The 26,043-nt window shown below is 45.4% G+C and overlaps 1 protein-coding gene across 6 annotated transcripts in view; it reads left to right on the top strand.

Annotated features, from left to right (window-relative positions):
• The window catches only part of WDR49 (WD repeat domain 49), a 93,800-nt gene that overhangs the window by 30,801 nt on the left and 36,956 nt on the right, over window positions 1-26,043 (top strand). For all 6 annotated transcript variants that reach the window (XM_033958945.1, XM_033958947.1, XM_033958946.1 and 3 more), the window contains 5 exons: window positions 1,399-1,547; window positions 9,632-9,865; window positions 12,490-12,654; window positions 15,102-15,217; window positions 22,128-22,258. In XM_033958945.1, coding sequence (XP_033814836.1) covers window positions 1,399-1,547; window positions 9,632-9,865; window positions 12,490-12,654; window positions 15,102-15,217; window positions 22,128-22,258 — 795 coding nt within the window. The remainder of the gene's footprint in view (window positions 1-1,398; window positions 1,548-9,631; window positions 9,866-12,489; window positions 12,655-15,101; window positions 15,218-22,127; window positions 22,259-26,043) is intronic.

Genomic DNA, 26,043 nt, shown 5'->3' with positions numbered 1-26,043 from the left:
TATTATGTCCTTCCCTCATTTATTGAATTACCTGTAAACCGTGCTGAGCTCTATCTTTATGGATGATGCGGTATACAAACTTAAGGTTTAGTTTAGTTTCTCTTCTATTCTCTTTTTTTCTCTCTCCTTTTTCTCTCTCTTCCTCTCCCTCTCTCTCTTCCTCTTTTTTTCTCTCTCTTCCTATTTATTTCTCTCTTCCTCTCTTTCTCTCTTTTTTCATTTCTCTCTTCCTCTTTTTTTTCTCTCTCTCCTTTTTTTTCTCTTTCTCTCTCTTCTTTTTTTCTCTCTTTCTTTTTCTCATTCTCATTAAAAGGCGTCAAGTATGCAGGTAAATTAGGGAAATCCCTTTTCTTCAAATTCACTGAGCTTTGGAATAACCTCCCCGCCCCGCTGCGGAACCTAGGCTCATTCCAGTTATTCCGAAAGCATCTGAAAACCTGGCTTTTCTCCAAAATGTAAAGCTATCTATTTAAAATGTAAAGCTAGCTATCCTCTTCATAACCTCTAATTTCTTATTATGTCCTTCCCTCATTTATTGAATTAACTGTAAACCATGTTGAGCTCTATCTTTATGGAGATGATGCGGTATACAAACTTAAGGTTTAGTTTAATTTATTTTCCTCTTTCTCTTTTTTTCTCTCTCTCTCTGTCTCCTTTTTTTCTCTCTTCCTCTCTTTTTTTTTCTCTCTCTCTTATTCTCTTTTTTCTCTCTCTCTTCCTCTCTTTCTCATTTCTCTTCCTCTCTTTTTGTCTCTTTCTCTCTCTCTTCTTTTTTTCTCTCTTTCTCTTTCTCATTCTCATTAGAAGGCGTCATGTATGCAGGTAAATTAGGGAAATCCCTTTTCTTCAAATTCACTGAGCTTTGGAATAACCTCCCCGCCCCGCTGCGGAACCTAGGCTCATTCCAGTTATTCCGAAAGCATCTGAAAACCTGGCTTTTCTCCAAAACGTAAAGCTATCTATTGAAAATGTAAAGCTAGCTACCCTCTTCAAAACCTCTAATTTCTTATTATGTCCTTCCCTCATTTATTGAATTTACCTGTAAACCGTGCCGAGCTCTATCTTTGTGCAGATGATGCAGTATACAAACTTAAGGTTTAGTTTAGTTTAGTATAGGACCATGCCTGGATACTTGCATTAGATATCTGTGTATTTGTGGGCTGCCAGCACTTAACCAACTTAAATGCTGATATTCAGTCCTTAACTGGTTAAGTTAAACTGGCCAAAGATAGTACTGTTAATTATATGGTCTTATTTGGCCAGTTAATTTAACCAGTTAAGGGCTGACTATAGGCACTTATCCAGTTTAATTCTGGCTAAGCTCCCCCCCCCCCCCAAGATTACCCACACAATAGCCAATTTGTGTTATAATATATGATGTTTTCTGTTGCTCTATAGCTACTGCTGGTATTGATCACAAAGTTTGCCTGTGGAATCCATATGTTGTTTCGAAACCAACTGGCCTTCTGCAAGGAAATGTGGCCAGTGTAATAGCTGTCCAGTTCATGGTGGGGCGAAAGCTGCTTTTTAGCTTCTCGAAAGACAAGGTAAGTGATATCTTGAGGAGTGAAAACTAATGTGTGACTTTATAGGAGATGTACACTTCTCCCTCCGTATTCGCTGTGATAGGGGATCAAAAGACCCGTGAATACAGAAAAGCCGCAAATACCTCTCTCATTTGTTATTCGCTGTTTTCTATTAAAAACCATCGTGAATATGTTGAAACCGCGAAGAACATGGTGGGAGACCCGGCCTGTTCCTGAAAGAGAGGCAAAACACGGTGAAGAAAGTGGCGGGAATCGGCGTTATTCTCTGTAAACGATTGGAATCGGCGATTTCTCTATGCAAGCTGATTTGGGGGGGGGAGGGGCCAGCCAGCTAAAAACCGCAAATAATCGAAACTGCGATTGCTGAAGCTGCGAATATGGAGGGAGAAGTGTAGTTCATTTCTCTCTCTGCAGAAATGATGAAACTTCTGGAATGGTGCCGCTGGTGGTCATGTGTGCACAATGTTCCTTAATCTCTTACTTACGGCTATTACTTCAGAAATGGTCCCAATGCAATATGCCATCTTTTAAGCATAGAACTGAAAGATCTACAAAGTGCAACATTTCACCTTTGATATACTGCATTTATCACATTTTATAAACTCTGGGCCCCTATGACTAAGCTACATTAAAATATTATAGTTACAGTAACTTGGGGAGGGGGTAGACACAGTTATAAGGTGGAAAGGGTTAGGGGTGTGATAGGGAGCCTGACATCTCACATAGGGCTGTGGTCTGACTTACTGTTACTTCCTGTGTTGGGGAGGGTAGCACTAGGGTTACCAGATGTCTGTGAAAACCCAGACCTGTCCTCTTTTCAGGCTTTTCAAAACTTGGCATTTGTCTGGGTTTTGGAAAGCCCCGACGAACTCCGGCCGCATATGAAGGGCCTCTGAGCATGCGTGGATGACATCACACATATCTGCACATGCTCCAGGCTCTCCAGAAGTGACCGGGACTCGTTGCAGAAGAGAGGAGGCTTGCTGGGGGTGGCGCCAGGGGCAGAACTAGGCGGGACCAGAGACGGAATGGGGCGGGGCTGGAGGTGGAATAGGGTGGGGCTATGTGTCTGGGGTTTTCCTCTGAAAATATGGTAACCCTAGGTAGCACTATAATCTATCTTGTTGGATAATGGTGAGGGAGGAGATAAAACATGCTCTCAGACTATTAGTTAAAAAAATAAATTTGGAACTTGGTTGCAAAGGTTGGCCATTTGAATCTTCTTTTATTTGCAAATCCAATAAAAATCATTTTCAAATTAAAATATTGCAGATGGTGTATGTTAGTGGCCAAATAAATGCATGCTATTGGCTGAATGCCCACCATTTTCCTATATAGAAACATAGAAACATAGTGGCAGAAAAGGGCTATAGCCCACCAAGTCTGCCCATTCCAAAGTATTCACTCCCGAATTTACTCCCTTAAAGATCCCACGTGAGCATCCCATTTACTCTTAAAATCCTTCACGCTGCTGGCTTTAACAACCTGCAGTGGGAGTTTGTTCCACTGATCCACCACTCTTTCGGTGAAGAAGTACTTTCTGGAGTCTCCTTGAAACTTCCCTCCTCTGATCTTCAGCGGATGCCCTCTGGTGGTCGAGGGACCCATAAGACAGAAGATATCATCTTCCGACTCAATGCGACCCGTGATGTACTTAAACGTTTCAATCATGTCTCCCCTTTCTCTTCGTTCCTCAAGTGAGTACAGTCGCAACTTCTTTAGTCTTTCTTCATACGTTAGATCCTTTAGCCCCGAGACCATCCTGGTGGCCATTCGCTGAACCGACTCGATCCTCAGCATGTCTTTACGGTAGTGTGGTCTCCAGAATTGAACACAGTACTCCAAGTGAGGCCTCACCATGGATCTATACAATATATATGGTTTGCTACATTCATGACTTAATGCTATAAATGGCGCTAAAAATTGCACACAGAAATTTGGGCACATGCCCAATTTCTGCATGCAGTTTAATAGTGCAATAAGCCAATTAGGGTTGATAATTGGATACAAATAATCAATTAACCATACTAATTGGCGTCAGTTACAATTTACGCATATATTTTTAGGCGCCGGGATCTGCGCGTACATTTTATACATGGTTCCAAAAAGGGGGCATGGTTATGGGTGGATTGAGGGCCTTTCTGTAATATATGAACGCTGTTATAGAATAAAGGTGGATCTGTACCTAATTTAGGTGTGAGGATTTTCACCAGCGTTTAGTTGGTGTCATTTCTTGCACCTAAAGTTAGGTGCAGATCCTGGCATTAAGCGCAACTCTATAAACGGCTAACATTGAGCGCCGTTTGTGCGATGGTGCTTAGCGTGTTTTTATAGGCGACATGTATAGAACTGAGTCCTCAGTGTGGATGTACGTAATAATAGGTTTAAAAGTGACTTTAATTCTGTAAACGGCGCCTGAAGTGAGGTGCCTAATTTGGCGTGCCCAGCCAATCTAGGCACCTAAATTAATTATTTAATAGGCTTAATTGGCGCTGATAATGAGCTCATAATTGGCAAGAATTAAAATTAATTGGGTGGCAGGTGTTTACCGCTTTCAGGCAGGTGACTAGGCCAAGGAGCGTACCAGAAAGCGGGCATGGTTTAGGGGTGGAGCAAGGGCATATCTAGGGTATGTTTTGCTCCTAAGGTGCTGGTATTCAGGCCAAGAAAACCCTGGCATAAATAGGGGGCACCTAAGATTTTGACACCTACCAGTGCCTACAATTCTATAAATGGTGCCTAACTCTCGAAGAACGTAGGGAGAGAGGAGATATGATTGAGACTTTTAAATATATCATTGGTCGCATCGAGGTGGAAGATGATATCTTCTTTCTCAAAGGACCCTCGGCCACAAGAGGGTATCCGCTAAAGCTTAGGGGCGGGAGATTTCATGGCGACACCAAGAAGTATTTCTTCACTGAAAGAGTGGCTGCTCATTGGAATGAACTTCCGGTGCAGGTAATCGAGGCCAGCGGCGTTCCTGATTTTAAGCATAAATGGGATGCCCATGTAGGATCTCTAAGAGGGCAGGTTATGGGGATGGGTCATTAGGGCAGGGATCTCTAGGAGGGTAGAATTAGGGGGGTGGGTCAGTAGAGTGGGCAGACTTGATGGGCTATAGCCCTTTTCTGCCATCATTTTTCTATGTTTCTAACTCATGCACTATGTGCCATATTCCTCAGTGACTATCTTTATGGCAGTGTTCAAAGAATCGGGGCCTGTGCGCTGCATTAACAGTTAATACACGGTAATGTACCACATGTTAGCTGTAATCAGGCCGCCCCGGGTGCTGTTTTAGTGTGAGCGCCGGCACCTCTCCACCATGCACGTATCGTCCCTTCCCCCTCTTTAAACCTTCGCCAGTGCGAGCAACTTCTCTGGCCTGCTGCTCGCACCAGCCGGGCTTCCCTCTGAAATCGCTTCTGGGTCGTGGGGCCAGGACGTGACATCGGAGGGAAACCCAACGCCAATGCGAGCAGCAGCTGCTCATGCTGGTGAAGATTTTAAAGAGGTAAAGGAAGAAGGGTGAAAGTGTGGCATGGGGGATGGGGAAGGAGTGGGTTGGGATGGAGAGGGGAGCATGGAATGAGGTTCAATGTGGATAAGTGCAAAGTGATGCATGTCGGGAACAAAAATCTCATGCCTGAATGCAGGATGTCTGGGGCGGTACTTGGAGAGACCTCCCAGGAAAGGGACTTGGGAGTTTTGACCGACAAGTCGATGAAGCCCTCTGCACAATGTGCTACGGCAGCAAAGAGGGCAAACAGAATGTTAGGAATGATCAAGAAGGGGATCACTAACAGATCAGAGAAGGTTATCATGCCGCTGTACCGGGCCATGGTATGCCCTCACCTTGAGTACTGCATCTAGCACTGGTTGCCGTACATGAAGAATGACACTGTACTACTCGAAAGGGTCCAGAGAAGAGCGACTAAAACGGTTAAGGGGCTGGAGGAGTTGCCATACAGCGAGAGATTGGAGAAGCTGGGCCTCTTCTCCCTTGAAAAGAGGAGACTGAAAGGGGACTTGATCGAAACATTCAAAATACTGAAGGGAATAGACTTAGTAGATAAAGAAAGGTTGTTCAGACTCTCCAAGGTAGGGAAAACGAGAGGATACTCTCTAAAGTTGAAAGAGGATAGATTCTGTACAAACGTAAGGAAGTTCTTCTTCTCCCAGAGAGTGGTGGAATACTGGAATGCTCTTCCGGAAGCTGTTATAGGGGAAAACACCCTCCAGGGTTTCAAGACAAAGTTGGACAAGTTCATGCTAAACTGGTGAGATGAGACTGGACTCATTTGGAGCACTGGTCTTTGGGCTGCCGTGTGAGCAGACTGCTGGGCAGGATGGACCATTGGTCTGATCCAGCAGCGGCAATTCTTATGTTCTTAAGGAAGGAGTGGGGGGGAGAGGGGGGGCACTACCTTCTTAGGCACCTCCTACCCTGGCTACGCCACTGGCTGTAATAGGAATGTGCGCTCATTTGGCAAATGAAAACGGTCACCCATTTTTTTTTTAATATGCTGTCAGCGAGCACTTTTTTCTGAAGTTTCAAGTTGATTAAAAAATTTTTATACCGCCCAATCAGCCTTCTGAAAGACTTAGGGACATTGTTTCTGTGATGACCTAAGGCAAAATAAAAACTTGGACAAAGTGAGCATTCTTGGAACCGACATGAAATGGAAATGTTCTGGGTGCACCCCCCCCCCCCCCATTCGTGTAAGGTTCCGTCCTTGCTCAGTTTGCGCCCCGTTTCACATTTGCCACTTAACATGGAAATGTAATGCTGCGTGCCGAGCTATTGCAGCAATCATTGGCACACACTACAAACGTAGCATAGTTCAGTGGTTCCCAAAGCTGCTCCTGGAAGGTCCCCAGCCAGTCGGGTTGTCGGGAATGAAGATGCATGAGAGAAATTTGCATGAAAATAGCAACCGTGACGTCAACATTCAGCCATCTGCCGACCATGCTCTTCCTGGATATTCAAAGTTGGAACCTGTGCGGGCTTTGACTTTGAATATCCAGTTATTTTTAAGCTGGCTAACGTATAGCCACTTAAATTGATATTAAGCATTTAAGTAGCCATGAGTGTACCATATGAAGCTAGGACAGACATTTATGCCGTCCCATTTATGCACTATGGCCACCTAAGTACTGAATATCAGCATTTAAATGGCCAAGTCCTCGCTCTACCCCCAGAACGCCCCAACATAACCAGCTTTGTGTTACTACCACTATTTAGGACTTCTATAGCGCTGAAAGGTGTACGCAGTGCTGTACGTTTTGGCATTTAATCGACAGTCTCTGCTCGGAAGAGCTTACAATCTAACTTGGACAGACAGACATGACATATATGGTTGGGGATGCAGAACCCAAGGTGAGAGGAGTTAGGAGTCGAAAGCGCTCTCAAAGAGGTGGGCTGACATTTATAGATGGTCCCTGCTCCGAAGAGCTTACAATCTAATTTGGACAGACAGACATGACATATAGGGTTGGGGATGCAGAACCCAAGGTGAGAGGAGTTAGGAGTCGAAAGCGCTCTCAAAGAGGTGGGCTGACATTTATAGACGGCCCCTGCTTAGAAGAGCTTCCAATCTAACTTGGACAGACAGACATGACATATAGGGTTGGGGATGCAGAACCCAAGGTGAGAGGAGTTAGGAGTCGAAAGCGCTCTCAAAGAGGTGGGCTGACATTTATAGACGGCCCCTGCTTAGAAGAGCTTCCAATCTAACTTGGACAGACAGACATGACATATAGGGTTGGGGATGCAGAACCCAAGGTGAGAGGAGTTAGGAGTCGAAAGCGCTCTCAAAGAGATGGGCTGACATTTATAGACGGCCCCTGCTTAGAAGAGCTTCCAATCTAACTTGGACAGACAGACATGACATATAGGGTTGGGGATGCAGAACCCAAGGTGAGAGGAGTTAGGAGTCGAAAGCGCTCTCAAAGAGGTGGGCTGACATTTATAGATGGTCCCTGCTCCGAAGAGCTTACAATCTAATTTGGACAGACAGACATGACATATAGGGTTGGGGATGCAGAACCCAAGGTGAGAGGAGTTAGGAGTCGAAAGCGCTCTCAAAGAGGTGGGCTGACATTTATAGATGGTCCCTGCTCCGAAGAGCTTACAATCTAACTTGGACAGACAGACATGACATAAAGGGTTGGGGATGCAGAACCGGTGTCAGGTCAAAAGCGCGCCGGGACAAAGGCGCGCCCAGACAATTGAGCGCAGCGTGCGCCGCCACGCCACTCTAAATTATGGGGGCGTTGTGGGGGGTGTGGGGGGTTGTAACCCCCCACATTTTACTGAAAACTTCACTTTTTCCCTGTTTTTAGGGAAAAAGTTCAGTTTACAGTAAAATGTGGATGGTTACAACCCCCCAAACTCCCCATAACGCCGGCGCTGTGTCTTTTAAGTAAACTGGGGGGGTTCCACAACAAAACTCCTCGTCGGAGCCCCTAAAAACTGTAATTTAGAGCGGCATGGTGGCGCGCGCTGCGCTCAATTGTCGGCGCGCGCTTTTGTCTTTTGCGCCGTTGTCTATAAACCTGCAGAACCCAAGGTGAGAGGAGTTAGGAGTCGAAAGCGCTCTCAAAGAGGTGGGCTGACATTTATAGACGGCCCCTGCTTAGAAGAGCTTCCAATCTAACTTGGACAGACAGATATGACATATAGGGTTGGGGATGCAGAACCCAAGGTGAGAGGAGTTAGGAGTCGAAAGCGCTCTCAAAGAGGTGGGCTGATATTTATAGACGGCCCCTGCTTAGAAGAGCTTCCAATCTAACTTGGACAGACAGACATGACATAAAGGGTTGGGGATGCAGAACCCAAGGTGAGAGGAGTTAGGAGTCGAAAGCGCTCTCAAAGAGGTGGGCTGACATTTATAGACGGCCCCTGCTTAGAAGAGATCCAATCTAACTTGAACAGACAGACATGACATATAGGGTTGGGGATGCAGAACCCAAAGTGAGAGGAGTTAGGAGTCGAAAGCGCTCTCAAAGAGGTGGGCTGACATTTATAGACGTCCCCTGCTTAGAAGAGCTTCCAATCTAACTTGGACAGACAGACATGACATAAAGGGTCGGGGATGCAGAACCCAAGGTGAGAGGAGTTAGGAGTCGAAAGCGCTCTCAAAGAGGTGGGCTGACATTTATAGACGGCCCCTGCTTAGAAGAGCTTCCAATCTAACTTGGACAGACAGACATGACATATAGGGTTGGGGATGCAGAACCCAAGGTGAGAGGAGTTAGGAGTCGAAAGCGCTCTCAAAGAGATGGGCTGACATTTATAGACGGCCCCTGCTTAGAAGAGCTTCCAATCTATCTTGGACAGACAGACATGACATAAAGGGTTGGGGATGCAGAACTCATGGTGAGAGGAGTTAGGAGTCGAAAGCACTCTCAAAGAGTTGGCCTTTTAACTTGGACTTGGACTTGAACACTGCCCGACTCGGAACTCGCCATAGGGATTTTGGCAGTTTGGTCCAGGCGTATGGCCCAGCAAGATAGAAGGGACGGAGTCTGGAGTTGGCAGAGGAGAAGAACAGCACGTATAGGAGGGACTTACCAGCTGAGCAGAGCTTGCCCTGGAAAGAGGTGGGGGAGGGGTGCAATAAGTGAAGAGAGATAATGAGGAGCTGCCAAGAGAATGCATTTGTAGGTCAGTGGGAAGAGTTTGACTTGTATTCAGAAACGGATGGGGAGCTCTAACTGCAATATTTAGTGGAAACTGAATATTAGCAGTTAGCTCCGACCTTGCAATTTAACTGGCCAGCAGCCGGTTAAATTGCCTTCAATATTGGACAGTATATTAACGTTACCTGTTTCATAAATGGCTTAAAACTTTACTTTTACTAGGTACACTATTTGCAAAGGCAGCAATGTCTGACTGCAAATACTGTTATATAAGGAGAAAAATTCTAGTTTTCAGTGTGTAAAATGCAGAGGTTCCATGAGGTGTGTTTTTTGTTTTGTTTTTTTAAATATTCATAGAATCTGCAAAACAGCAGCAAAAACAGATTGAATGCAAAGCACCATGTGGAAAGAGACGTCCATATTTATCCTTTCTCACTATGCAGGTGCTAAGGATCTGGGACATTCACCATCAACTGTGCATCCAGCGCATTGCTGGCATATTCCCTAAGATGTTGGATTTTTATTCTTTCTTGTCTTTTCATGAAGCCCAAGGGTGCCTTTTTCTCTCCTTTAATAACCAGCTGACGTTGCTGGAGATGAAGCAGGAGACGGGTACAAGAGTCACGAGCCATGAAAAACCAGTCACTTATGTTCTCTACAATTCCAGTTTCAAGCAGGTACTAAACAGATTTTATTTATTTTTTTAAATTATTTATCAGTTTTTGACAATAGACAAAACGAGCATTATCAACATACTTGAATATAGATTCATAAAAGGAATAAGTAACTTATACAAAGTGGGAGAATCCCTCCCATCAATAGAAAATTTAACAATTTATTTAGGCCACAAAAAATAGAGGCCAAGGTCATCCATATCTGTTTCTGCTTCGAATACAGCTGCTCTTTCCTGCTCCTCAAAAGCTGCCTCAGAATTAAACCAACCCATTTTCAAGTTTGGTTCAGTTAAGGAACTTGTAGGCGTCCATTAACGTTCAATTCAATATAATGGTTGCTATTTTTTTTTTTTTTTTAATTTTTTTAATGCTTATGGAAAGAGATTACATCCCACTCTACAGGGATGGAATGTTGTCCATGGCTACGAATATAGTGCTAGATTCACTAAGCAAACCGATCGTGTACCGATCGGTTTGCGAGCCCTTTGCGACCCGATTTCCCTCCTGCAGTATTCACTAACCTGTTTTGCGATCCGATTCCAAATGAGGGGAACTGCATGCAAAGTAGGCAGGAATGCGATACACTAAACAAATTTGCCGATTCGACTGTGCTGGCCGATCAACCCAAAAAGCGACCGCTGAGGACCAGTCGCTGAAGCCCTTCTGCCTTCTGCCGCTCTGTCAGCTCCAATCTCCTGCTTACCCGATCTGCCTGCTTGCCCCAAGCTGCCTGTCTGCCCCGACGCTGCCCTGATCGCCTGCCTGCGCCAAGCTGCCTGCCTGCCCCGAGCTGCCTGCCTGCACCAAGCTTTCCTCATTGCCTGCCTGCCTGCCTCGACTCTCCCACCCTTCCCCGCAGTGTAAGCCCGTGGTTTTAACCCGCAGGCTTAAAGTGGGTTAAAACTATGGGCTGTAAAAAAAAGTTCCGGGCCGGAGGACCAGCATGGGGATTGCTATAGAGCGATCCGTGCCGGCAGATGGGGCCGTTCCTCCGATCGCCCTCATCTGCATGTTGCAGTTTTGTGAATTCATCGGACTTGCCCGGATTGGGCCCGATTGGGCAGGTTAGTGAATGTAGCCCTTAATCAAACCTCACTGGAAACTTCATCTTTATAATCTCTCCTTGTACCAAAGTGTAGGTTTGAAGAATGCAGGAAATGCAATTAGTAATGATCCACTGTGTCATTGTATTGTACAGGGGTGGCACCCTGAGGTAGGCCCGTGTACAATCATTTGAACTGGAATGTTATTTATAGTCTTTGCAATGCTTGCCTCCACGGCACTGTAATGATAGATTTGGAGCCTCTAAGATCACAGATCATTTCCTTTCATCTCAATAAAAAAAAAAAGTCATAACTATTATGCAAGGGAAAATGCCAGAGATACTTCTGAGACTAATTCAGAATGAGTGAGCGATGCAAAGTAGAGAACGACACGGGGACAAATTTTTTCCCGTCCCAGTGGGAACTCATTTTCACATCACGTCCCCACAAGTTCTTTTCCTGTTCCTGCCCCATTCCTGCAAGCTCCGTCCTCATCTGCACAAGCCTCAAACACTTTAAAATCCTAAGTAGCAACATTCTAGAGCTCAGATTGTGATGTCATAATGCCTCATTCCACCAATACCTAAGCTCCGTCCTCATCTGCACAAGCCTCAAACACTTTAAAATCCTAAGTAGCAACATTCTAGAGCTCAGATTCTGATGTCATAATGCCTCATTCCACCAATGCCTAAGCTCCGTCCTCATCTGCAGAAGCCTCAAGCACTTTAAAATCATAAGTGTTCAAGGCTTGTAAGGTTAAGGCAGAGCTTACAGGAATGGGGCAGGGACAGTGACAAAACGTACGGGGACAGGACAATGAATTGAGTTCCTGCAAGGATGGGGACAAATTTGTCCCCGTGTCATTCTCTAGCCCTTTGGCCGTTATTGAGTGGCTTGAGGAAATCTGATGCTTATTTCTAGGATAAGCAGCATAAAATCTGTTTTACTACTTGGGATCTAGCTAGGTACTTGGGACGGCCACTGTTGGAAACAGGATGCTGGGCTTGATGGACCTTTGGTCTGTCCCAGTACAGCAATTCTTATGTGAGCCATGTATAGGACAATCAAGCCATTGTGACATCACTGATGAGTTTGGCTCTTAAGCATTGGTGGAATGAGGCGTTATGACATCACATCTGAGCTCTAGAATGTTGCTACTTAGGATTTTAAAATGAGGCTTGAGCAGGTGAGGACGGAGCTTGCAGGAATGGGGCAGGGACAGGAAAAGAATTTGCGGGGTTAGGGGCGGGAAAATGAGTTCCCGCGGGGACGGAGAGAAATTTGTCCCCGTGTCATTCTCTACTGAGGATTTCTTTTAGGAAATTATCCAAACCTTTTTTAAGCCCCACTTAGTATAAATGAATACTTAAGATAATCTTGTTTCATCAAATCCAGCATAATCAAAGCAAATTATGAACAGAGAAACATATATTAAAAATACCAAATAAAGTTTGCATGCAATGTGTTAAAATTTGCATGATCACAATCTATAAAATCAAATATGCAGAGCGTTGAAAACCTGAGTTTAGTTTGGCAGCCATTTAGATGATTCACCCATCGCTACACCCCCTTCTCTCTTTGCAGGTAATTAGCTCAGACACTGGATCCACAGTCACTTTCTGGATGATTGATACTGGGCAGAAGCTCAAACAATTTACTGGTTGCCATGGTGATGCTGAGATCAGTGCTATGGCTCTGGATGCCACAGAGACCAGGCTTTTAACTGGTGGCACAGATGGAACAGTTAAGGTATGGGGGACACAATTTACTCTGTTCCTTCCATCTCTCTCTTCATTAAATCTGCCGTGCTGGAAAAGCCACTGTCGATGAATGTTATATGTACAGAAGGTACTTGAAAACTGTAAAGCCGTGATTAGGGCCGGATTTAGATGAAAAGAGGCCCTAGGCTATTCCACTTATGAGGCCCTTTCACCTCCCATTTTTAAGTTTGTAAATTACATGAGAGATAATAAAATACATCATTACTGTAATATATATCAATATATTAAATGAAACATGTTGTTATTGGTACTAACCTTTATAAAAAAATGTGACACGGATAATAGAGAATGACACGGTGGCGGTTTACCCGCGGCCACCGCATTTTAGCCGCGGGTCACCCGCCGAAAACGGGGAAGAAAACTAGCAGTCGCTGCGGCGACGGGGACAAGGCCATTCACCGCCCGCGGGGCGGTGAATGGTCTTGTCCCCCGCAGTGAGGCATGAAGGATCGCGCGGTCCCCGCAGCTCACACCCGCCCGCCCAATTGATTCCAGTGTCCAGCCAGCTCTCTCCCCTCTCCTCACCCCAGTCCGCAGATCCTCCTCCTCGGCGACCCGCACGCTACCAGAGAGCCGCGCACACCCGCCGCTGCTCAGCCTCGATCTTCTTCTCTGACGCAACCGGAAACAGGAAGTTGCAGCAGAGCAGAAGATCGAACACTGAGCAGCCGCGCGTGTGCGGCTCCCTGGGAAAGCGCGCAGGTTGCCGAAAAAGAAAACCCACAAACCAAGGTGAGGAGAAGGGAGAGAGCCGGCCAAACACCAGGATCGACCGGGCAGGCAGGTAGTGGCCGCGGGGACCGTGCGATCGCTAGTGTTCCCGGCTCAAATTGGAAGGAGGGAGTGAAAGGAAAAAGGCTTATATGGATGCAGCGGGGACGGTGACGGGGCAGTGAATGGGATGGCAGTGGCGGTGACGGGGCGGTGAAAGGGATGGCGGTGACGGTGACGGGGCGGTGAAGGGATCGGCGGTGACGGGGCGGTGCAGAGGATGGTGGGCCGGTGACGGGGCGGTGACGGGGACAGATTTTTTCCCCGTGTCATTCTCTAACGGATAACAAATAAAAAAAAGTCGAGAACACTTATTTGGACATTTATTCTCAGCACCATATATAGTTCAGTGTTTTAGTGTTCACTGTTTATAGAATAGTGTAATTTTAATTTTGCTAACAATTTGAATGTAGGCCCCTCTTGATCTTGAGGCCCTAGGCTGAAGCCTAGTTAGCCTATAGGAAAATCCGGCCCTGACCGTGATCAAACCAGAAATCACGGAGTATACCACAGTAAAAACTGAATATTGTCAATGTAGGACTATGCATATTTTTTTGTAAGTAATGGACTTCAGTAAAGTGTTCTGCATAGTGTTTACCAAAGAGGCAGTGGAAGACAAACAAGTGAATGGAAGTGACATAAACCCCCCTCTTACCATCCCCTCCCTAACTCCAGATCCTACTTTTCCCTCTCTTGGAAACCTTCTCTGATCTAACGTTGTAACCCTTCTTCCATAACTCTTTTTGTAATCCGCTTTGAACTGAAAGGTAATGGCGGAATAGAAATCTGTAATGTAATGTAATAAAGAAATAATTGAGGGGGTGGTGGAGAAGAAACGGCAGCAGCAGAATGAAAAGGGAGAGAGCTGTTTACGGATGGAGGTGGAGAGATCAAAATAAGTGGGTTGTGTGTGTCGGAGGTGGGAGGGTGGGAAGGGAGGCTGCAGGGAGAGGCCAATGGAAATAACTTCACCAAACGCAGGTTATGCAAAAGTAGTTTTTAAAACCATTATGATCTGTTTCGTTGACTTCATGGGAGGGGGGGTGAGGTTCTGCTCATAACCTTGATATGTTCTGTGCACAGTTCTTTGAGGTATAAGTAACAAGTTTACAACTTGCATTCACAAGTCCAGATTATAGTCGATGAAATGGTGCGTTAGCCGTGCTAGTCCACTATTTGAGATACTCAATAGATTTAAAACAAAACAAACGCTCCGACGTTGCTCCGACGCTCATAGAATTCCTATGAGTGTCGGAGCATTTAGCGCCCCGGGCAGCGGTAGAAACGTCTACCGTGGCTGAGTGAAAGAGGATCGTCGTGCATTGTTGAATTAGCTTTTGAAGGTAACCCTTCTTCAGAATTAAGCGCATGCATATTTGCTTATTTCTGATCGGAAGAAGAAAGATTATCTCAGAAAGCTCATCAAACAATGCATTAAGTTTGTCTAATAAAAAAGATGTTACCTCTATTCCTTTGGTTTTGTTTCATGTTTTATTTCTATAGATTATAGCCAGAGTGAACATGACTTCTGATCCTGACTATCTAACCCTCTGTTAGGAGCCATCGTTGCATTCTGTTTAGCAAACTGATATCCTTGTTTGGAAAACTTTTGAATGGTTTTTTTTGCTTTCTTTTTTGTTCAAGATTTGGGATTTCAATGGGCATTGTCACCATAAGCTAAACGCAGGCAGAAACCAATCAGCAGAAATCTCCCAGATCCTGGTGCTAAAGAGGACGATATTAGTTATGGGATGGGAAAGGTACTGTATCCATCAAATTTCAAATGGAGTGTGGTGACAGAGATTTTCAAACACTAGGCAAATTTTGGTTAACAAATCCAATTGTCTTCATATCTGTACACAAAACTTGGACTTAACCTGTATGACATTCCTCTGATAACTGTGAAGCATGGTGAGCATTGGGTTTAGGACAAATTTGAACCTAAAGGGGGAGGGTGTGGCACAGTGGTTAAAACCTCAGCACCCTGGGGTTGTGGGTTCAAACCTATGCTGCTTCTTGTGACCTTGGGCAAGTCACCTAATTCCCCCATTGCCCCAGGTACATTAGATAGATTGTGAGCCTCTCGGGACAGACAGGAAAAAAATGCTTGAGTACCTGAATAAATTCATGTAAACTGTTTTGAGCTACCCTGGAAGAACAGTATAGAAAATTGAATAAATAAATAGTGTGAAAAGCTTCAGCCTCTGATCACCAGAGCTGGTATTGTGACATCACAATGCCTCATTCCACCAACCTCATCAGTGATGTCACAATAGCTTGATTGTCCTCTATTTAGCTCACTTTTTCAACACTCTGATTTCTAGAGTGGCACAGTGGTTAAAGCTACAGCCTCAGCACCCTGAGGTTCTGGGTTCAAACCTATGCTGATTCATGTGACCCTGACCAAATCATTTACTCTGCTCATTACCCCAGGTACATTAGATAGATAGATAGATTGTGAGTTCACTGGGACAGAGAGGGGAAAATGAGTTCCTGAATAAATTAATGTAAACCATTCTGAGTTCCCGTGGGAGAGTGGTATAGAAAATTAATCAAATTTAAAAAAATAAGGATGGAGCCCCTCTTGAAACTGCCCAGTCCCTCCAACAAGAAATCAGAAAAAGAGTCTTTGCCATCTCCTCCTCTTCCTCTTTGAAAAGTTACAAGACTCAGGAAAAACGAGGAGCAAGGGCCAGCTGTACAATGAAAACACATCTGTGAATGTTTCATCTTGTAGGAGGAGGAGTGGCCTAGTGGTTAAAGCTACAGCCTCAGCATCCTGAGGTTGTGGGTTCAAGTCCTGCACTGCTCCTTGCGACCCTGGGCAAGTCGCTCAATCCTCCATTGCCCCAAGTCATTAGATACGGTTCATAGACAACGGCGCGAAAGACAAAGGCGCACCCAGACAATTGAGTGCAGCGCGGAGGCGCGCGCCGCTCAAAATTACTGTTTTTAGGGGCTCCGACAGGGGGTTTTGTTGGGGAACCCCCCACACTTTACTTAATAGACATCGCGCCGGCGTTATGGGGGGGTTTGGGGGGTTGTAACCCTCCACATTTTACTGTAAACTTAACTTTTTCCCTAAAAACAGGGAAAAGTGAAGTTTTCAGTAAAATGTGGGGGGTTACAACCCCCCAAACCCCCCACAACGCGGCGTGATGTCTATTAAGTAAAGAGGGGGGGTTCCCCCCCCACACCCCCTCAGTCGGCGCCCTAAAAACATTAATTTTGAGCGGCGCGCGCCTCCGCATTGCGCTCAATTGGCAGGGCGCGCCTTTGTCCCGGCGCGCTTTTTACCTGACACCATTAGATACATAGTGAGCCCAGTGGGACAGATGGGGAAAAATGCTTGAGTACCTGAATGTAAACCACATAGACAATCTCCATTGATAGGCAGTACATTAAAAACTAATAATAATAATTTGCCAAAAAATATGGCAGATAGGCCTCAGATTTGGGGTTGTTCCCAAATTCAAATGAAAATACAGTAATACCTTGGATTACGAGTATAATCCGTTCCAGGAGCATGCTCGTAATCCAAAATGCTCGTTTATCAAAGCGAGTTTCCCCATAGGAAATAATGGAAACTCGCTTTGATGCGTTTCCCCCCCGAGAACCGGCATTGCTCCCCTCAAAGGCCCCCCCCTGCGATCCGGCACCCCCCCCTGCCTCGAACCGGCACCCCCCCCCGCCACGATCCGACCCCCCCCCCCGACACGATTGGGCACCCCCCCGCCGCTTCATATCCTCATTTGGGCACTCTTGAAGATCGGCCTCCTCGTCTGCTGGGCCTTGAGCATCTGAGCATGCTCAAGGCCTGCGAGTTCACGTTCACGTTCAGAACGTGAACTCGTAGGCCTTGAGCATGCTCAGATGCTCAAGGCCCAGCTGACGAGGAGGCCGATCTTCAAGAGTACCCAGATGAGGGTAAGAAGCGGCGGGGGGGTGCCCAATTGTGTTGGGGGGGATGTCGGATCGTGTCGGGGGGGGAGTGCCCAATCGTGGCGGGGGGGTCTGATCGTGGCAGGGGGTGCCGGTTCGAGACGGGGGGAAGGAGTGCCGGATTGCGGGGGGGTGCTCGTAAATCGAGCCATGCTCGGTGTCCGAGGCATCGATTTTGCAAATGTTTTGCTCGACTTGCAAAACACTCGCAAACCGGTGCACTCGTAAACCGAGGTACCACTGTATGTTGACCATGTGACACAGCATAGTTAGAAGGGACAATTTTGAAATGTGGTAGTCAGTGAATGTTGGTACCTAAATGCTGCAGATACCGCCCCCATAATTTTCAGTATTTTGTAGCTTATACACAAATGATCTGCCCTAGCTTCACCCATCTTTTAAAATTTATTTGATTTTATTAGGTATTTATATACTGCCTATCAAGGTTATTTAAACAGTTTACAATCAGGTACTCAAGCATTTTCACATATGCATAGCCCTTTTGCGCATGTACATTATGTAAATTAAGTGGTTATTTAGAGAATACACTAAGATGCCATCATAGAATACTAGCATAATACTTAAATTTAGGCATTACATTTATACTGGGCCATTGGCAGATGTAAATGGGTGTACCTAAGTGCACCATGCAAAGTGCATATGTCTGTTATAGGGGAAAACACCCTCCAGGGATTCAAGACAAAGTTGGACAAGTTCCTGCTAAACGAACGTACGCAGGTGAGGCAGGACTCATTTAGAGCACTGGTCTTTGACCTGAGGGCCGCCACGTGAGCGGATAGCTGGGCACGATGGACCACTGGTCTGACCCAGCAGCGGCAGTTCCTATGTTGGGAGGCATACCCACTCCACTCCCCTTTTCCACCCACATTCACACCCCTTGCAGTTAAACACTACCTTATAGAATATTACATTGTGCACATGTGTCTGTAAGGAACATTTTTTTCTATGCAAGGAGCGTATAGTTGCATGCAGCAAATATGGAATTGCCTTTCGCATGTCTTCCAGCTGAATAGTGCTCTGATATGAACATTGGACAGTGTATTAGAAGTTATGGTGGAGTGGTTAAGATGTCGGACTTGAAATCCATTGGGGTCTCCTTGCACGGGTTCAGGTCCTGCTGACCACAGGGCTGCTTGTTCATCTTTCTGGAGAATGCCTTAAAAAAAAAATATAAACGGGATGGAGTCAGTCCAGAGCGTGGTTACTAAAATGATCAATGGTCTTCATCATAAAGCGTATGGGAGCAGACTTAAAGATCTCAAGACAAATACAAAGTGATGCACATTGGGAAGAATAACCTGAATCACAGTTACCGGATGCTATGATTCACTTTGGGGGGGTTAGTGCCCCCCAAAAAGATCTGGATGGTGTTGTAGACAATACGATGAAACCTTCCGCCCAATATATGGCAGCCGCCAAAAAAGCATACAAGATGCTAGGAATTATTAGAAAACTAAGATAGACTAAGAATGTTATAACGCCTCTGTATCGCTCCATGATGCGACCTCACCTGGAGTATTGCGTTCAATTCTGGTCTCCTTATCTTAAGAAAGATATAGCAGCACTAGAAAAGGTTCAAAGAAGAGCGACCAATATGGTATAGGGGATAGAACTCCTCTCGTATGAGGAAAGACTAAAAAGGTTAGGGCTCTTCAGCTTGGAAAAAAGACTGCTGAGGGGAGATAGGATTGAAGTCTACAAAATCCTGAGTGGAGTAGAACGGGTACAAGTGGATTGATTTTTCACTCCGTCAAATATTCCAGAGACTAGGAGACACTCGATGTTACAGGGAAATACTTTTACAACCATTAGAAGGAAATATTTTTTCACTCAGGATAGTTAAGCTCTGGAACACATTGCCAGAGGTTGTAGTAAGAGCGGATAGCGTAGCTGGTTTTAAGAAAGGTTTGGACAATTTCCTGGAGGAAAAGTCCATAGTCTGTTATTGAGAAAGGCATGGGGGAAGCCATTGCTTGCCCTGGAATGTTGCTAATCTTTGGATTTTGGCCAGGTACTAGTGACCCAGATTGGCCACTGTGAGAATGGGCTACTGGGTTTGATGGACCATTGGTCTGACCCAGTAAGGCTATTCTTATGTTCTTATATGTATACTCTAGAAGAAATGAGGGAGATATGACAGAGAAGCTTAAATTCCTACATGGCATAAATGCACAGGTGGGAAGTGTTTTTCATTTGAGAGGAATGAGGGGGCATAGGATGAAGGTGAAGGGGGATAAACTCAAGTTACCTGAGGAAATACTTCACAGAAAAGATGGTGAATTCATGGAGTAACCTCCTCACAGAGACAAAAACAGTATCTGATTTCAAGAAAGCTTGGGTCAAGTACATAGAGTGATAGGGTGAGTAGATGGCATGGATGAGAAGACTGGATCGGCCCCAGGGCAATGTTCTTTAATGCAAGTCCTAGGGGCCAATGGTGATCTCCAGAGACCTTTTTGGTGACCTCTATTGTCTTTCTGGGATTTTCTTTTCCTACTTCTCTGCCTCTCTGCCCAGGCTCAGAATAGAAAGGGAAAAGTAGATGGGGGAGGAGTTCCTGCTTGAAAGATAAGAATTTCTCAACAGACAAAAAGGAATGTATTTGAAATGCTCCCAGTCATTGAAAGGTACACCCCAAAGAAGTTTGAAGGTGAGATGGATGTCATTGATATACACTAGCCAAACAATATTGTGGCTTTCCTTCAGCTCATTAGAACCCAAAGTGGACCCAGCTTAAAAATTAAAGACCACTGCCCTAGGGTCTTTATCTGTCTTCGATTTTCTATGTTTCAGAGCCTCTGACTATATCCTCCTATGGGCATCCGGACTGCTTTTCCAAAACCCAGCACTTTGTATGGGTTTTGAAAAGCTTCTTAGAAACATAGAACATGACGGCAGAAAAGGGCCACGGCCCATCTAGTCTGCCCACACTAATGGCCCACCCCCTAACTACCTACATGAAGAGATCCCACATGCCAATCCCATCTTTTCTTAAAATCTGGCACGCTGCTTGCCTCAATTACTTGTTGTGGAAGATTATTCCAGCGATCAACCACCCTTTCGGTGAAGAAATATTTTCTGGTGTCGCCATGAAATTTCCCACCCCTGATTTTCAACGGATGCCCTCTTGCTGCCGTGGGTCCTTTAAGGAAAAAGAGATCCTCTTCCACCTCGATACGGCCTGTGACATATTTGAACGTCTCGATCATGTCTCCCCTCTCTCTGCGTTCCTCGAGTGAGTACAGCTGCAACTTACCCAGTCGTTCCTCATTCGGGAGATCCTTGAGTCCTGAGACCATCCTGGTGGCCATTTGCTGAACCGACTCAACTCTCCGCACATCTTTTTGATAATGCGGCCTCCAGAATTGTACACAGTATTCCAGATGGGGGTCTCACCATGGATCTGTACAACGGCATTATGACCTCTTCTTTGGGATCGTGTTGTGAGGGCATCTGCGCATGTGCGGATGCAACGCGGTGACATCATGTGTACACGTTCTTGCTCGGGCGATGCCATTGTGTTGCACCCAGGCATGCGCAGATATCCTCCTTCCCGATGAGAACAGGTTGAGGGGGGCGGGGCTAGGGCTTGGCATGGATGTAATGGGCCTGGGGGGTGGGGCTATGAGTTTGGATTTTAGTCAGCTAAAATCTGTTGACCTATACATACACGTTATAGATAAATCCTTTTGAATCTTGATCCTGTATATATTGAAGCTGGTATCAACTAGGTGCTAGAGAAGTAGAATGAAAGAAAAGAATCAAAAGTGATATTTAGATTTCCTGACAGAATCTGAAAAGGGGAAATGACATGATCAGTCATGGAAAGAAACCTAGATAGTAAACAAAATAACATGTTAAGAGTGATTCATCCTAAGACATCCTAAGTATTCCCAAGATGCAGCCTCAAATGGAGAAGTCAATAGCAAAGGTCTATATCAACTGCATGACCCAAGAATGATAGCAGAAGAACGCTAGGCATCCTTAGTGATATAGTAATAAGAGTAACCACGGGAAGAAATAAAGGGTAAAAGAAGAGAGTTCCGAGGATGGAATCATGGGGAACATTAAAAGTCAGGTGACGAAGAAAACCTTAAGGTATGGTCTGTGAATGAGCCAAATCAGAAACACCCAAGACTGAGAGCGTAATCTAAAGGACTTCATGGTCAACAGTGCAGAATGCACCCAAGATAAAAGCTTACAAATCCAGTGGTAAGGAAATGAGTTTGAAAGTGGAGTAGGCCAGATTCAGTAGGGTCTGATGGCTAGATATGATATTAAGATAAGACCTGTGTACCCATGGAAGCTCATGTACTACACATATGTTTCGATTACTGTTAAGTTGATCCAAAAGAGATTACACTTCTCCCTCTGTATTCACGGGGGATGTGGGCAGAACATAGCCGTGAATAACTTTTTGCATGTTATTTGCGGTTTTTCGGTAAAATAAGCTTGGAAAAAATAATAAACCGTGAATAACCCGACCTGCGATTTGCTCCGTACAACGCTGGGAGCAGTGATTTCCTTCAGGAACCACCGGGAGCAGCGATTTCCAATGTGAAACGCCGGGTTCAGTGATGAAAGTTAGCTGAAAAATCGCAACCAAGCGAATCCGTAGATACGGAAACCGCGGATACGGAGGGAGAAGTGTACTGTAAGCATACTATTATGCCGAAGAATGTGTTTTCTTTTTTCTGCCTTTTGCAGGATAACAACGGTTTTTCGACTGAACACTTTAACTCGGTATCTTGTACAGCCTGCAGAATGGAAAGGAGGGGTTCAGCATCAAGATGACATTCTTTGTGCTGCATTTTTACCTCCACAAAGCCTTGCCACAGGTAGGACAAGACTGAGACGCTAATTGATTCTACAGGCAGTCCCCGGGTTAAGAACGAGTTTCGTTTTTTTTTTTTTAACCGTTCTTAAGTTGAATTTGTATGTAACTCGGATCCTATACAGTACACAGTCTATAAAAACATTAAACTAACAGTCCTCAAAACAAAGTGCTGTAGTTTAAATTACTTTTGTTCTTCATCCGTCCCACTATTCCCTCTCCTCCACCACATCTAACATTTCTCCCTCTCATCTCTCTCTTCCCCATGCATCTGTACCTTATGTCTTTCCCACCACCATGTCCATTTTTTCTTTCTCCCTCCTTATGCCTTACAATTCACCTGCTTTCTTCATTTCCCCATGTGCACTGTCTCTCTTTCCCTCTCACTCAGACACCCACCCAACAATTCTCCCTTTCTATTCCCTCCCACATCTCATCGTCTCTATCCATCACTCCCTCCATTGTTCCATCCTATCTCCCAAGTTCATGCTCCCGCCCTCCTTTCTTCCTTCCTTCCATCCTTTGTCCGAAGTTTGTGCTCCCTCCCTTCCTTCTGTGTCCCAACGTGACCCTGCTTTTCCCTTTCTGTGCCAACACGCCCCTTCTTCCTCCCTTCCTGTCCAAACGTGACCATCCTCCTCCCTTCCATGTCCCAACGCGCCCCTCGTCATCTTTCCCTCAGTTCTGCATCCCAATTTTGTGCCTCCCGCATGTGGTTTACCGCCTGTGGCCAGCTCCCTCCTCCCGCATGATGCTTACCCGTCAGCCTGACCCTTCATGCCTCCCGTGGGTGTTTACCTTCTCTGGCCAGCTCTCTTCTCCCAGTGGCACTTCTCTTTGCGAAGCTACAGCCGCTGGTTCCTGCATGCTGCTTGCGGCTGACTCAGAAGCCTTCCCTCTGACGTGAAGGAAGGCTTCCGGGTCAGCCGCGAGCCTTGTGCTGGAACCAGCAGCTGCGGCTTCATGAACAGAAGTGCCACTGGGAGGAGAGAGCGCAAGCAGCAGATTGTGGTTGCTGCTCGTGCCGCGAACATTAGAAAGGTATGGGGGAAGGGAAGGGGCATGTGTGCGCAGCAGGAGGGGACAAGGAAGGAGCAGATGGGTTGGAGGTGAAGAAGAGGGCAGGGGCAGGGTGCCACCGCCCCATGCGCCTCTCACTGTACCACTGATCAAGGATACAGTGCTAATTATATTTCAAGATACAACATTTCAGAAGGATTCATAGGGTGCAATTAACAATACCTTAAAAAGCAATAGAATTCTAAGGCATCCTTTTACGAAGCCGCGGTAAACACAAAAGCATACTTACTGCAGGTTAAAAAGGCACTATGGCGGGATGTGCTCAGGTACCTGTGGTTGTTATGGGATCGGTGTGCGCTTCCCACGGTCATTGATATAGCCCAGAAATACAACATCAAAATCCACTCCTGTGCCGACGACATTCAACTACTCCTCCCACTAGGTGAAAATCGATCTGCCCAAATTGCCAACTTCCAACTTTGCCTTTCTGACATGAAAAACTGGATGACAAATAACAAACTGCAGCTGAACGCCACTAAGACCGAACTCTTATGGATTAGAAAGAAAAACACCAAATACACCTGCCCAACACTATCATGGGAATCCACCTCCATAACAGCAGCAGACCAGGTACGTGGCCTTGGAGTAACATTGGACGGCCACCTGTCCCTATCCACCCACATCTCCCAGGTGGTCTCCACTTCCTTCTACTACCTCCGCCAACTGAGAAAGATCAAACCCTAAATCTCCAAACTGGACCTAACTCAACTCCTCTACTCCTATATTCTCTCCAGGATGGATTACTGCAACCCCATCTTTAATGGTGTAGCCAAAAAGGAACTCAGACGCCTCCAGCGAGTCCAAAACGGCTTGTAACCCGTTCTGAGCTCCCGGGAGAACGGGATAGAAATCGAATGAAATAAATAAATTAATAGATTTTAATTTTTAGCATGGGGTCATGTTTAAGGTGGAGGATAGGCATGTCCTGCGCTAATTAGCTAGTGCAGCTGTATTGTTGAACGCCAACTCAGTGCGTGGTTAGTGCAGGAGAACTTACCACATAGTAAACAGCAATTTGGAAATTAGCACGTGGCCATTAATTCATAAAATATGCGGTAATTTTACAGTTGCACTAAAAGTGGCCTCGGCACACGGGAAACCCATTTGTTAATAATATCAGAGGCCGCATTTTAACACCGCTTAGTAATAGGGCTGCTAAATGTCTAATTCTGAGCTGAACCTGCTCCTTCCTCCACACTTCACTAAACACACTCTCGTGTAACCAGCTGAACCACAGCATTCATAGAAACACAGAAACAGGATGGCAGATGAAGGGTACACCAATGAAAGCAAGCAGGACATTGGCGCGCCGACAATCCCACACCAATGTGCACCGCCAGTTCCGCCGCTTTCACTGTTACCATTTCGAGGGGGTGTGGGTAGGGGGAATCCTCCAGTACACTTAGAACTGCTCACGGTCCCGTTGGGGGGGATGGAAGGAGGAAACCTCCCCCAGTATACTGAAAACTTCCATTCTCTCGCTGTTCGGGAGTTTTCAGTGTAATATGGGGGGTTCTCCCTCCCAAAACACCCCCACAACGGGAGCACGAGCAGTTCTAAGTGTACTGGGGGGATTCCCCCCACCCCCTCAGAACGGTAATGGTAAGGTGTGAAAGCGACGAAACCGGTGGCGCGCATTGGTCCTGCACACAGATGTCGGCACGCCAATGTCTGACGCGCTTTTGACGTGCCACCCAGATAAAGTATGGCCCATCTAGTCTGCCAATCTGCAGTAACCACTATCTCTTTCTCTGAGAGATCCAACGTGCCTATCCCGCACCTTCTTGAATTCAGTCTCTTGTTCTCTCCCTTCATGCTCGCTAAGTTTCCTCTGCAGAGGGTCTCATCGCTTTGAAACTGAAATAATTTTTTTCATAAGAAATTTCCTTGATCTGTTTATTCATTCTAGCCAGATTCCAATTTCATTGTGCTTCTCTTCTGGTAATTTTCATCAAAAGAAAAAAAATAAGGGTCAATTTTGAGCAGAACATCTGGAGAATAATTTGAAACGCCTAAACTAGATGTTTCAAATCACTACTGTATTCAGTGGCACTCCCCCTCCTCCCCAATTCTAGAAATGGTGCTCAAAATGGCACATGCAGTTGTATTGAGTAACGAGCCAATCAGCACCAGTGATTAGATGCTAATAATTATTGGCATTAATTGATGACAATTTTGATTTGTGCATGCATCTTGCGAGGCGCAACTCTTTAAAGATGTGCACACAAATGTGTTAGCGTGTAACTGAAAAGGGGGGCAGAAAGCCGGCTATGTACTATTTAGCCAGATGGGAACAACTCCTGGCTGGCTAAATAACACTGAATATCAGGCCTTCAGTCTCCTTCTGAAATGAAGAATAAACGTCTATGAAGCACATAACAGCACTAGCTTCCAAAATTCACACCTCAAGGACCCTATCTATAAAATGCAATGTAACCGTTGCAATGAACCCCAGAACATCAGTATAGCAATTAAGAAAATTGAACAAAACAGATTACTAGATATTCTTAAAAGAAACTCCATGTTAACAGAATATCCAGCCAGATTAAAAATAAATGAACAAAAAGTGAAAATACTGTAGAAATGTGCTCATTAAAATTAAACGGAAACACCAAGAAGTCAAACACTGCATACAATGCAACAACAGTGCAGTATTACAAAAACTGACACATTCCAAGTACTAAATAAAATAAAAATGATTATTTTCTA

This window comes from Geotrypetes seraphini, chromosome 9 (assembly GCF_902459505.1).
Source record: "Geotrypetes seraphini chromosome 9, aGeoSer1.1, whole genome shotgun sequence".
NCBI classification, from domain to species: domain Eukaryota; kingdom Metazoa; phylum Chordata; class Amphibia; order Gymnophiona; family Dermophiidae; genus Geotrypetes; species Geotrypetes seraphini.
The sequence above is the reverse complement of the archived record's forward strand: the minus strand, read 5'-3'. Positions and strand labels throughout refer to the sequence as shown.